Source organism: Amblyomma mixtum, chromosome 10 (genome assembly GCF_055824585.1).
Source record: "Amblyomma mixtum isolate Tamu chromosome 10, ASM5582458v1, whole genome shotgun sequence".
In the NCBI taxonomy this organism is placed as follows: domain Eukaryota; kingdom Metazoa; phylum Arthropoda; class Arachnida; order Ixodida; family Ixodidae; genus Amblyomma; species Amblyomma mixtum.
In genome coordinates, this window is record NC_143021.1 from 30,618,114 (window position 1) to 30,632,166 (window position 14,053).

A 14,053-nucleotide genomic window follows, 5' to 3' on the forward strand; every position below is an offset into this window, starting at 1 on the left:
CAGCTGGAACACTCACTTGCCATAAAGGAAACCCATTTAACTACAAACCAAATGAAAGCCTTGTAGCGAGATTACTTGGTACAGAGGCTGCTGCTTTGCCAGGATGAGGCGGGTGGAATGATACTCGGAGGTTACCTGTTCTAAGCCAGAGGTTTGGGTGAGTGGGTCATATGTAAGGATGAAATGCAGCACAAAGCAAAGGAAGGACAAGAAAGAACTTGACGAAGCATACTGCTGACTGTTAAGCTCGTCTTTTACACCTGTGACAAAATATAGTTTGAGAAGGGGAACACTACTAGAGAATAATTTGTTTACACAGAGCTCACATACCTTACTAATATCCCACAAAACTTTCTTTCGAAAGCATGAAAACCTATCATTTGTACAGTTAGGCTCACGTTAAGCTGTAAAAAGCTGCGGTTTGTACCAACCACTAGCCCTTCTTGCGACAAAGTCCTTCACCTACACACTACTTTCGCTGACAAACCTGTTAAATCATGCAGATCTCAATCCTTCCAGTAAATAAACAATTTGCTGGTACACAATAATGAAAAGCTGGTTTACGCTCCCATTTTTATAGCTTAAGTTTTTATTGTTATATTTTTATAATGAAAAGCTGGTTTACGCTCCCATTTTTATAGCTTAAGTTTTTATAGTTATATTTTTATAATTAAGTTTCACATTTTATGGTATTCATTGTTGTTGAGTATTGCTATTTTTTTGCTGATTCACTGTCATTGTGCTATTTCATTTTGTAATTTTGTAGCATGATCTGTGCGTTGTCTGTTGCTCTCTATTGCTTGCTGTGTATTTCTTCGCAATATTTGTGTATTACTGGCCTATATGCTCCTGTTTTACCAGTTCAAAAAGCTTTTAGTCTCGCACTCACAGTTTTTGAAAATGCAGTGTGATAGATACTATTGCATTTTCTGTTGTTTTTTTAGCAAAAGTAAACTTTCTCTGTGCATTTTCATGTCAGTACTATTTTTCTATCATTAATATTCCCCAGAGTCTCCCCGCACGCTATCACTTACCCTAAAGAAAGCCCATTTGGTTGGAAGAAAGATGAACGCCCCTTGCAAATGATGATCAGTGGATAGGCAACAGCAGGAAGTTCATTGTGGAAAGGTATGTGGAGCGATACCCTAGGAGCAACAGCAGTATTTCTTGCCACAACCTTATTCGTTCATTGCACCCACACCTATATTCTTCTGTAGTGTACACACACCCATTGTCAATACGTATACTTCACACTGCTGTGGTAGTCAACCCCCACAGTAATTTGCTGCTTAAACCACAGTATAAAATTCCAGACGTAAAAGAGCTTTGTTCATATCATCACATGCTGCTAAATACCTTTGCATCGGTCTGCATTGTCGAAACGACTCCTCTTTGGAGTATCAGAAACTGATTCCATTGCCTCTTAAGCCGTGCTAGGGTGAGGTGCACGTGACAGTCCAGTGAAAAATATGGCAGCACCCAGGAAGCCCTCAAAAGAATACATCACAAACTGCAAACCGACAAGCACTTGTGATCACTCTTTATTTTGTGACTGACTGCTTCCTCTCTCAAGGAATCTTTCTAGAAGCCTGACCATGCTTGCGTTAATGTCGTTCGCTTCTCCTTGAAGGCGGACCATTTTTTTGCGCATTTTATGGGCTTTTCGTTCAGCCCGTACTGTTTCCTCTGCTTCTGTTTTGTGGAGGGCAATCAGCTGCTGCACAGTGGTTGCCGGTCTTTTGTGGCGACTCTTTTGAGTTTTGGGTCTCCTACCATTTGTCCCAGCAGTATCCGCACTACTTCCTCCACCGCCATTGCTGCCACTTGCAATTGCCAGTGCATGTACCACAGGAGTGGTGCTGCTGCTGGCGGAACTGGCAGCATTTTGCAGGTGGTCCTCTCTGCTTGCTTCTGGAAGCCCGTCCTCCCACGACATCACCACTTCTGCACCGTCAGGTGCCTCATTGACGACTGGCAGCTGCACATGACACAACACAGAAAACAGCATACTTTTAAGATTTGAAAGGAGAGGTTAAAGGCATCCTAAAGAAATGCACTCACCAGCTGCCACAGTATATTGAGAAAAACAGAAGCTATTGACGGCCACGGTGAGGTGGGCAATTCAGCATGGCACTGAGGTTGAAGGGGTCTTTTTTTGGTCTATGAAGAAAGGAAATGGCGCAGTAAATGTCGCACATATTGGTTTACACCTTAACTGAAAGGAGGGAGTGAAAGAAAAAAGGAGGAAAGAGGTGCCATAGTGGAGAGCTCAAATAATTTCGACCACCTGGGTATCTTTAACGTGCACTGACGTCGCACAGCACACGAGGGCCTTTTGCGTTTTGCCTCCATCGAAACGCAGCCGTGTCTGTACATGGTTTCAAGAGGCAAGTGCCATTTTTGCTCTGCTTTGCCGATGCTCATGGTTGTGGGAGTGGTTTACTCTGCACAACTCCCAAATGTGCTCTTTACTGTCTGCCACTGGCCAGCCTGTCGTAAATCGAAGTACACAGTGCACTGAGAAATGGGTAGTGATGGAATTGTGCAGTGATTTCATGAACTGATAGGCAATGTTACAAATAGCAAGTCACCTCCATATTTTCCTCAACTCGCCCATCATCGTTGATGGGCAGACACCCAAGAAAACTGTAGAGCTGCCAGTAGAACAACCATGGCACACCGGGTGAGCCTGTAGCAGTGCCCGTCCGTCTCAGCTGCCTGAAAAAATGGAAATCATTTGTATAAATAATTGTACTGCTTAAATAAAAGACATTGAAGATTGCAATCCAAGCAGTTCGCAGTCTCAGCAGTTATCTTCAGTGCATTAAAGGCCACTGTGCATTCAGCACTGCGAGACTAATATTTCACAATTATGTGCCTAACCAGCAGGCACATGTGCTGGTGAAATTAGTGCAGTTTAAATTTACGATGTTGCTTTAATCCTACCGGTTGCAGTTTTGAAAGTGAAGCCGCAACTGTCGTATTATGGTTCTGCTAATGGCATTCAAGTATTTATGAGGCAGTGCAGAGTGGAACGCGGAAAAGTTATATGAAAGAAATAAATAAATCTGGTCAGTTACTGCCATAGCAGGAGGCCTGAAACGCTGACGCGTGCGTGCAATGTCAACGCGTACCGAAGATGAAATAACGACGCTGATGGCGATGCAGATAGTAGATAATAACACAAACGGAGGATGAAGTTGTCATGCAGTTCGATGCACGCGTGCACGAGCGAAGTCAAATTAGAACGACTATACGCCGAATAACGTGTTTGCTGCCTCTGTCATGTGTCCTTACTCTCGAAAACTTTACGACCTTTATAACATATCTGCAAGATCGTATCGGACACCAGTAATCGCTAGCGACATGTGCTATTGCCGCACATGGGGGGCTATAGCTCAGTTGCACCAGAGTTCTTCAATAGCTTGTTGCACTGAGTAAACAACACCAAGAAAGCGATATTACACGAGTATTATTCGTTTAAGATCGCACTTACCGGTATTTCTTGTTGAGGTTGTCCACCTTCTGCTTGACTTGCTTGGCAGTGTATGGGCCTTCGCCCGGCGCAAGCCCGGCGTTCAGCGCGTCCGCGATCGCTGCGTATATTCGCGCGTTGCGCGTGTAGCCTCGCAGCGCAGGGAGATGGTCCTCCCAGATGCGTATCAAGGCCGTTGTTGTTGCATCAGGACAGTTGACACGCCTCTGGGAGGACGACTCGCTTGACATCGGCGTTTCTGCTGCCGCGGGCGCCGCCATCTTGTCGCAAACAGTAGTTAGCCGCGAACAGTAGTTAGCCAGCTCGGCTACGTTAACTGCAGTTAGTGGCGTAACTACGGTTTGGCTTGTCGTGTGAGCACGGCTAACAATAGTTACGGAGAACCGTAGTTACCTTAACTGTAGTTAAGGGCGCCCGCGTAAATACAGTATTGGGAGTGTGTGTGGTGTGGTGGACTTGCCGTGGTCGATGATGAATGTGCCGCCTTTTCTCATCCATGTAAATAAATGGTGGTTGTGTGTTGTAGAAAAAGAATGTGTGTGGTGGCGAGTGATTAAAACGCCGAACGGATCACTCCGTTGCTACAGAGACTACATAGCTGAAAATTAGGCCCACGGAAATAAAAATACGCATGGACTCTTTGATTTCGCCGATAGCTATATTGTATACGCATCACTCCGCCGGTGGAAGAGCGGCAAGCCGCCACGGGTCTGTTTGAAAAGTTGCTCGACTCCCCCCCCCCCCCCCCCCCCCTCCTTCCACCGTGTGCGGGGAATTAAAAAGAAAGCAGGCGGGAGCCGGCACGTTGAATCGGATTTAAATTCCGGAAATCGGCCGTGCAGAGCAACAATTCTCATTTTCTAAGAGCACTCGGGACATGTAGATCGAGTTCCAGCGGCAAAAATACCAGTTCAGATTCCTCTTCAGTGCACCTTTAAGCATCGTCTCAAGTTCCCTTTCTGATATCTTCTCTGGATGGATAAATGGCTTGCCCGTGACACCGTCGGTTCCATGCTGGTACTGCAGGGATAGATCTTATTCCACAGAGTAGGGGAAGAAGGCGCTGAACGAATTAAGAAATCTCTTAGCTTGCCCCATGTTTAGGATTATGATGCCATGTTTTCTAGGCAGCGTTACACTCCAACTAGGCCGTTGTGGGACACGCCTGTTTGAGTAATCAGATGAATGCAGGACATCATGGCAATTGCGGACGCGTTACTGTAAAACATGCATGCTGCATGATTTATTTGAAGATGCTGTACAGGGAGAGAGAAAGGAATTATAATGAGGGAAAGGTGGAGAGGTCGGCCGGTGGTAACATGGCCCTGGCCTGCTACTCCACACTGGGGAAAGCGAAGAGGAGGAAAGGGAAAGTGCGAATGAAGGTTGATGATGGCATTAAACAATGGGTTTCATAGGTGCTGTCCACACACACGCACACTAGTTGGCACGCGCATCGCGGTGACTTGACGAGCGTGAAATTCATGTCTTGAACACACACACCGACGAATGTCATTAACACATACTGCAGTAGGGGCTCCATGAAAACACAAATGTGTACTCTCACGCATGTGAAACCAATAAACAGACTAAACCGTGTGGGTAGTGCACAGACGGGTATCCAGGTCTGTTTCTCATAAAAACTTGAGCACGGCCTTTGTCACAACCCACGACTCAGTACGTTTCGCCCTGGCGCTGTACATTCCATATGTCACCAGCCTGGGCGAGATCAGTAGTAAACGTGTTTAGTGATTTGAGCTGCGCCAACGGCCTTATGTTCATCCTGCGACGCTTTTTGTGCAGGTCAGTTCCATCCCGACGGGGCTGCCACCATGCCCAAGCGGAAGCAGCAAGATGAAAGCGCTGCCGTCATAACCGACAAAGCGGAGGTTTTGGCGCCCAAGAAGGTTTCGGACTCCGAAGAGGTTCACGTTCCCGTGGAGGGGAAAGTTCCCGAGGCGGCTGATGTGCCCAAACACAAAGAAGTACCCGAAGATGAGCAGGTGCCCGCCAACGGCGAGGCGCCTGCCGAAGTCGAGGCATCCCCAGGCGTCGAGGAGCCCGCAGGCGTAGAGGAGCGTGAAAACGATGAAGCGCCCGAAAGCTTTGAGGTACCCGAACAGGTTCACGTGACAAAGGCCCCGTCACTGCCATTGGAACAGATGGACGGAGTCTGCAGCCGGTACGCCGGTCTAAGAGTCGACCATCGTCGACCATGCACGAGCCGGGAAGGCCATCTGTGCCACATCGTAACCAACATGAAAGCTTGGAACAGCTTCTTCTGGGCCGTGGGGCTGGAACTACAAGAGGACGCGGAATCTAAGCTCATCCTCGTTAAGTCGAGTGACGGCGCATGCACGAGAAGCCTCAATATAATGAAAGAAAGGCGCCAAGCCGCGACACTTCTGTACCACCTGCTGACTAAGCACCGGTGCGTTGTGGAATTCACAATCAACGACTATATCCTTAAATGCCATGAAAAAATTATCTGTTCCGCAGTTCGCGACGCGCTGGGGCTGAAGAGGCTTTCGTTGGCCTTGTGGTCGCCGGGAGTCGTCATCTCCGGTGCCCTTGCAGCGACTATAATTTGCTTGACACGGTTGAAATCGCTCGACCTGTCCGTGAACTTTCACGGGCACTTGATTGCCGATCTTGCGGCTTTTCTCGCGGAAACAGCTTCCTTGGAGACGCTTATAGCTTTGGAGGTGGGTGTGTGCCCTGAGGACGCAAGCACCTTCCTAGCAGGGCTGTTCCGAAACAAGAGCATCCGAGATCTGTCACTCTCGTCAAGGATTCTCAACAGTGGCAGTCCACCCTACGGCATAGGCAACCCGCATGTCGCTCTTGGAACGTACCTGAGGCTGAATACGTCCCTGAGATCGCTGTTTATTAAATACCCTAAATATGGTCCAGAAATGGATGTCTTGACTATCTGCGATGCCCTGGCTACTCACAAGGTGCTGGTTAGGCTCAAGCTAGAGGTGAGCACGCTCAAGTTGCAGTACGCCACAGCAATAAAGGAGCTTCTGCGCACGAACAAGACACTAAGGCACTTCAGCTTCACGTGCAGCTGCAACCATGATGACGAAGTAGTTGAAGGATTCCATTGGCATGAATGCCGATGGTGCCACTTTCGGCACAACGATGACTTTGTAAAGCCCTGGATCTCCGCTCTGCTAGAGAATGACACCTCCATCACGGAACTGACATTCTCAATGTGCGGCTTTAGCCTCTTAGAGTGCCAGAAATTTTGTCGAGCGGTGACCACGAACAAGTCGCTGAAGAAGATCATCGTCGAAAACCTCGGTCGCCACAGATGGGAAATCTGCAAAACGCTCTCTCAATGTGGCCTGCAAGACACAGTCGTCGTCAAGGGCCCCTGCTTGGTGCACTACCCAGACAGTGGCTGCCCCTCGTTCGCCGTTCCCCTCGCCCGGCTCCAGACTGCTGTGGACAGAGCGACCGTGTCCAAAAACCTCACGCACATCACGCTACGAGTGTACTCGATTCTGGGCTTTAACGGTGCGACAGAGCCAGCCGCAACGCCCATCGTTGAGCTGATCCAGAGCACGACTAGCATCACACACCTGGCGCTGAGTCTGGAATTGCAGTGCTCTAAACAGTGCTGGAATGTGTGCGGACCCGCTATATGCGACGCCGTGTGCCGAAATACGAGCATCAGAAGCATTACCTTCATCTTCTCGAGGCAGAATTTCTGTGACATGGCACCGCTCGCCAGCCTCCTGCTCCGAAGTCGAGCCCTCCGTAGTTTCACATTACACGCTCCCAGTCTCAGAGCTTTCAACGCGTTCATCGCAGAGCTCTCAAAGCCGGAGCTTGCGCATAACTACGCTCTGCAGGACCTACGCTGCCTTTGTAGTGACCATGATGGGATTAGAGAGCGCCTGGCCATCCAGGACATCCTAAACAGGAACCGAGCCTTGGCAAAGCGCGCTGCTCGCTTCGTCGCCGGCACCCATGTAAAGTACACTGCGGAGGCCTTCGAGGGAGTCTGCGCCTCTCCGACCTTGGTAGACGAGCTTCAGGCGACGCCGTTTGTCGACGAAGCTCAAGCTAAGAAGCTGATTGCTCGGTGTGTGCTCGGACTGCAAGACTTCACAGAGTTCATGCGCCTCGCAGGCGTAGTGCGTGACGGCATAGAGTGCAGCGCCAGGGATGACGGGAAGACGCAACTGGGTGACCTGCCCGAACTTTGTCTTCGTCGCATAAGGCATTTCTTGCGCTTGAGCGACGTGCTTGTTTCCCCGGAGTGAACTATGCCGCACTGAATGTTGTTCACGCGTTCCTGTAAAAATGTGTCCTAAGCTGTTTCAGGTCGTTTAGCCATAAATGCATGCATTCTGCCTTGGTATCACAGCGTCAGCCGTAAGGCCTTAATTACTGGGCGTGTTGAGTTCGCGTAACTTAAGTGGTGTAATTTGTTTTCATAATTTAAATTCAATTCATTGTTCACCGCTTGCCCTGGTTGGTAGGTATACAAATGGAGAGTAGGAAATTTCCGTGTCCGTTTTACGGAAGATTTAAGGGCAGAAGGGAAGATTGAGACAGGGTAGAACCCGGCGGGGGGCCAGGTCAGATTTCCCTAATTCGTATTGGCACGCCGAGGCTTTCTCTTACGGCTCACGATATAGAATCAACGGCCAAATGCAGTAAGAAATGGCTGAATCAAAGCTGTAACAGCTTTCAATGATTACTGCGCTTTGCCATGAGGCTTAGCTGCACAAATTTTTGCTCTCTTTTTACGGGACCATATGCTAGAAAGGAACCGGCAACATGCCTGCTCTGATAATGATCATTTTGTGATGGCAATAAAGTGGTGCCTATATTTACCTCATGCACACTGTGTTCATTTCGCTAGTTGCTCTCTCATCACGCGCTTAACAGTAAGTGGCTTATGTAAGTAATGTTTCAACAGCAAGTAAGTAATGTTTCAGCAACACTTAGAGCGCTGATCGGTTTTGACGTTTTCTAACCGTTGGCTTCTGGTTCGTCAAGAGAGGCCGCAAGACACGATTCATCCATCTTTCAAGCAGGCACTTTCGATCCCCAGGGCCGTCCAGCATGCCCGACAGCTACACGTTGAGGCATGCTTATCGCAAATGGCTGCAACAAATAAAAGAAAGAAAAAGAATGAATGCATTTGTATCGAGTAAATAAGTGCTCATTGACTGGCCAGAAATTGCGTTTATAAATTAATCTAAAATAAATATCCGGCCTTGGAACTTTTTTCCAGTGGTCGCAACAGCGCAGTCAGGAGGTCCAGGGTCGAAAAGTGCTAGAGGATGCAAAAGCGAACGGTTAAGCCACGCGCTTATGTTTCAAAGGCAGTTCTTGTGAAGTCCCTAGTACTTCGTAGTTGCCGTTCCTACAAAAACAAATTAACCGACTTGATGGGAACCGAGAGGGACGCACGACAAGGTGTACGTAAGTCGCAGGTTGCGCAGAAAAGCCTTTGTTTTTCAAGGGGTGCGCAGCACACACAGCATTTAGTTCTTAGTTTCATTCTGCAGTTATGCACTACGCCATCTTTATGTATTAGTGTGGTGACTAACACAAAAACCGCTGCTTGTGCAGAGGCATAGACAAAGAGGGAAGCTAACCGGAAGGGTGTTCCGGTTGGCTACCCTGTAACTCGGAAGAGGGATGAGGGGATTTTTAAAGGGAAAGATAGAAGGGGCAATGACTACATTCTGTCCCTTAAGCCAGTCGCTGCAGTTAAGTGTAGCCAGTTAAGTGTAGCCGCAATAACTGGATGCAGCGCGTCCAGTACTTGCAGTGCGTTGTGTTCTCCTGGCGTGAGCAGGCTAGAGAGCAGAGCACGGAGGACATCCACAAAGAAGTGAGCATCGCAGTCACTCGAAGATCTTGGATATGGTCCGGATCGTGGCTGTTGTCGGGGTCAGCCGTAGGCGTTGCACATTGGGAGTGCGGCAACGTCCCCGACAGGTAGTGAGGACCAATTAGTGGAGTCAGTAGGTGACGCCGGGCTCCCTTGATTTAGCGCAGTTGTTGGAAAAGGCGGACAAACTGCGGTGGCGCTTGGGGCCTAGCGGACCATAGCACTAGCTGGTAATAATCTGACACGTCTGGAAAGGTTTTGGACACAATTCCTGCCACCCGCAAATATTTTCGGGGGCACTGTTTCGCAAGAAACCGCACGCTAAAAAAAAACAATCAAACCAATACGTATTACTATAAAGCGCTATTCTCCTGGGAATAAACGAGCCGTAATTAAAATGTAAAATGCTTCTATTTTGGATTGCATCTGATGTACTACGTGCTGTTTACGGAAAGCCATTTTGTATTTCGCTTCTTATCCATGTGATCAGGCGCAGATAAAGTGAGTTAACAATTGCCGTTAACCTAGTGATAAAATAATAATTTATAATTTTTCTAACGATTACAGCTAGTCTGCAGTTGTTTACTAGAAACTCTGAGCGGTCGTTTTGTGGAAGCTGAGTCAGTTGTAGTCAAAATTTGAATTAATGCGTCTCCGCGCCTTCCTCTGCCTCTTTTTTTTCTTTATTGCATTTTCACAACGGGTACAAAGAAGTAAAACTTGTCAGCAACACTTGCACTGACACGGCAGGTTCATTTATTTGTACGACAAATCGTGTCCCGCTTTATGTTTCTTCGCGACCAGAACGATATTTTTCTTCGCACAGTTATGCAAGTTCGTTTATGTCGATTGCTACCAGGAGTTGTAGTATGCTCTTTTGAAAACATGCGTGGTACAGTGAGAGGTTATCTGCGTGAAGTTGTGCTTGCGTACAGAATGTTACAAGTGCGATTTTCAATGCAGTACCTCTCCAATGTCACTAGAAAAAATCTGTATAAAGATTTAATTGAATCAATGCTCCCTGTACCCATTTACCGATTGTCAAACTGCGGAGGCTCAGGAGCAGATGTGCTCAAAAGGGTTAAAAGAATGCCAGTTTGCCCATCTTTCAAAACTTTCTTCTTCAAACTTCCTACCGGAACTCTGTCGGTCAAAACATGGATGCATGATAAAGCACTCTTTGTCCCTTGGTCAACAGATTGTTTTCTATGTAAAAAACCTGAAACAATAGATCACGTGTTTTTAGATTGTTGGGATGCAGTTTTTTTTTCTGGGATGTGCTTCAAAGAACCTTAAAGAAAGATTTACCGCTACACCCGCATGGCATCACGTTCTTACCGGTAGGAAAACAGGACATCCCTTATGACACTATTATGCTCCTTGGCCTCCATAGTTTATGGAAAACAAGGACACAATTCAACAATGCAGAAGTAGTTGTGAGATCTCCACGCGAGCATTTAATTGAAGGTGTGATACGTCTGAGGGAAGTGTATCAGGCACTGCCTGATCAGCCAACTTGGTTAAATGTGTTGGATGACTTGGTTGAACTGAAAAAAAAAAGCCTTCCTCTCCCTCGTTACTTTTTGCGCGCTCAAATATCAGGACTACTGCGCTGGCTGCGAAGCGCGCGGAGGGACGGGCAGAGCTTCCGGCCGCGCCCATGTGAGCTGCGTGACGTCAGAAAGAGACGCCACGGTGAACCAATCACAGCACTTCGCTGCGACGCAACGATCGTTGCGTGACGCACTGCGCACAGATTCGGGCGAAAGCTCTGCACCGCAGGTCGCTGCGAAGCGTGGAAGGGAGAGTTTTAAAATATGTACTGTAAATGATTGGCTCGTTTTTGAGAAGCTCTATGCGGCAGACCACTCGGTAGCCTGTACTCTACATAATGCAAGCGCATTATAGGCAACCTCGAGCGCCCTTTTATGAGACTCTTTAATCCGATTTGCCGCGCCTTCAAGGCAGTCAGAGTGGAATAGAAACTTTTATATTGCAGTGAAGCGGTTCCGTAAAACATTGCTTCCATTTCGTTTGCCGAAAGTGGATGGCAAACCGTTATCTACTTCACCTGTCGCTCTGCACCGTTTGGCGGAAGAAACGCCATATGGGCAACACAGCTTCAACCGCATCGTCGCCGCTTTGTATGTGTACGATCACGGGTATTGAACTGCAACTCGGGAACCATGAGTTAAAAAATTCCAACAAAGTTAAAGGTGCACTGAAGAGGAATCTGAACTTGTCTTTTTGCCGCGGGAACTCGATCTACACGTTCCGAGCATTCTCAGAAACTGCGACTTATTGCCCTCTGTGGCCGATTTCCCTAATTAAATCGAATTAACGCCCAGCTCCCGCCTTTTTTTTAAATTCTGCCTCGTACGGTGGGTGGAGTCGACCAACGTGGGGAGTGCCTTTCAGCTAGCTCCGTGGAGGCTTTGCTTTCGCTTCATTTTGTTTTTTAGGTTTCCGTGAATAAATAGTTCCATTTGCAGGTAATATAACCGCAAAATAAGCCCGCAGAAATAAAAATACGCGTGGACTATTTGCTTCTACGGACTACTACGTATTACTCCGCTGATGGCAGAGCGGCAAGCCGCCACGGGACTGGGTGAAAGGCACTCCCCGCGTTGGTCGACTCCGCCCACCGTACGAGGCAGAATTTAAAAAAAAAGGCGGGAGCCGGACGTTAATTCGATTTAATTAGGGAAATCGGCCACACAGGGCAGTAAATCGAAGTTTCGAAGAATGCTCGGAACGTGTAGATTGAGTTCCAGCGGCAAAAAGACGAGTTCAGATTCCTCTTGAGTGCACCTTTAACAAACATGCTCGTTACCCACAGTGTCTTCAAAGTTTATTCATTTATTTTATTTAAAAAGACGGGATGCAACTATTCCCTCACTCCGTGTCTGCATATAATGGCATAGGCTCCGTGCGAGAACAGCGCTCACGTAGTCCCCATCATCTTTTTTCTTTTTATGTTACAAGTCGAATTTTGTGCACTCTGAACCCTAACGGGCAATTAGAAGTCTCTGAAAGGCACAGTTTGTACAAATAAATGTTGGCTTGTATTTAAAGGTACGACGTTGTACGTTGCACGACGGGTAGGATGATATTGGTGATGAAACTGTTTTCCCCGCTCTTATCAAGTTTTTCGCCGTGATAGAGCAACACGTGGAGGGGGAGTTGCGGTCCTGGTGAATCAAAACACAGAGGCATACACGTTGCAGCAAATAGCTAACCATGAAAGTGTGACTTTAAAACTGTCGTACGGGGGTAGATGGTTTGTGCTTTTTGCTGTATAGAGACCACCTGATTCACCACCTCAATATTTATGTGATCTGGCCGATCACATGTCTAAATTTCGCCGTGATAAAATACACCTTGTCGGTGATTTTAATCTCCCAAATATTGACTGGAATAGTCCCTTCCCTAGTACAAACAATGACATAAATGCTTCATACATGTGTGATATTATGCTGATTCATAATTTGCAACAGGGAGTTAAGCACCCAACGCGCATACACGGTGAAGCTGCATCTATTCTCGACCTCGTATTTCTCAGCCTAGAAACAGAACGTTTTACTGTTTCAGTTGAAACTGGGTTATCTGATCACTGCATGGTGGTTTTTACTTGTCCCATTCAACAAAATGGCGACAGTGAACCTGCAAAAATTATTTCCGTGAAAAACTTCTGCAGAGCTAATGATGAAAGTGTGTTAGACTACTTCAGCTTACACCTTGACATGTTTCGAGGAACTAATGTTGATGAACTCTGGAATAAATTTAAAGAAATCTGTACGTACTGCATTGATAACTACATTCCTAATAGAACAAAGAAAACGTGTAAAGAACTCCTTGGATCACGGGAGAAATAATACATTTGAAAAGAAAAATTAAACGTCTGAAGCGTGGGGGTGCCTGTCGAAATATAGTTAAAATACATCAGGCTAACTTCACAAGCGCTTTGCGCCAGGCTAAACAAAATTACTTTCAGCATAGCCTGCCAAATTTTCTTCGTGACTCACCACATAAGTTCTGGAACTTTTTATCGAAAAAGAAAAAAACAATTACGCGCATTTCATGTCAAGGTGTCCAGCTTGCTGATAAATCGCAAATCTCTGAGGCATTCAATAAGTGTTTTCCCATCATGGTTTATTTGTTCAACCCAGTACCATGTCTCCCAACTCGACCCCCGACGTTGTTTCTTCATCTGGCGTATTCTCCATGCTACTTAACCTCAAACCTAAAGCGTCCGCTGGACCTGACGGGATACCAAATATTTTTTTGCGCCGTTATGCAGAAGCCATCACAGAGTTCCTGGTTGTTATTTTCCGCAAATCATTTGAAACAGGAAACATTCCTTCCGACTGGAGGAAAGCGCGGATTGTGCCCGTGCTGAAAAAGGGTGATCCTGCCTTGATTGCTAATTATCGTCCCATATCAATAACTTCCACATGTTGCAAACTTGCTGAGCATATCATAGCTAACTACATAACTACATTTCTAAACGATAACAAGGTACTTACCCCCCATCAGCACGAATTTCGAAAAGGCTTTTCCACTGTCACTCAGCTAACTTCTCTGATTCATACTTTTGCAAGTGTACTAAATAGCTCTGGTCAAATGGATGTTATTTTTTTAGACTTCAGCAAAGCCTTTGATGTTATTTCTCATGCCAAACTAATTTACAAACTTGA

The 14,053-nt window shown here is 46.9% G+C and overlaps 1 protein-coding gene across 1 annotated transcript; it reads right to left on the reverse strand.

Moving 5' to 3' along the window:
• Positions 1-254: 254 nt before the first annotated feature.
• On the reverse strand, positions 255-3,756 carry LOC149325515 (uncharacterized). Its single transcript, XM_089564319.1, has 5 exons — positions 3,627-3,756; positions 3,497-3,554; positions 2,592-2,718; positions 1,595-1,978; positions 255-260 (listed from the first exon to the last, which is right to left on the reverse strand). Exons 1-5 carry the CDS (start codon positions 3,754-3,756, stop codon positions 255-257), a joined length of 705 nt encoding a protein of 234 aa, XP_089420445.1.
• Positions 3,757-14,053: the final 10,297 nt, after the last annotated feature.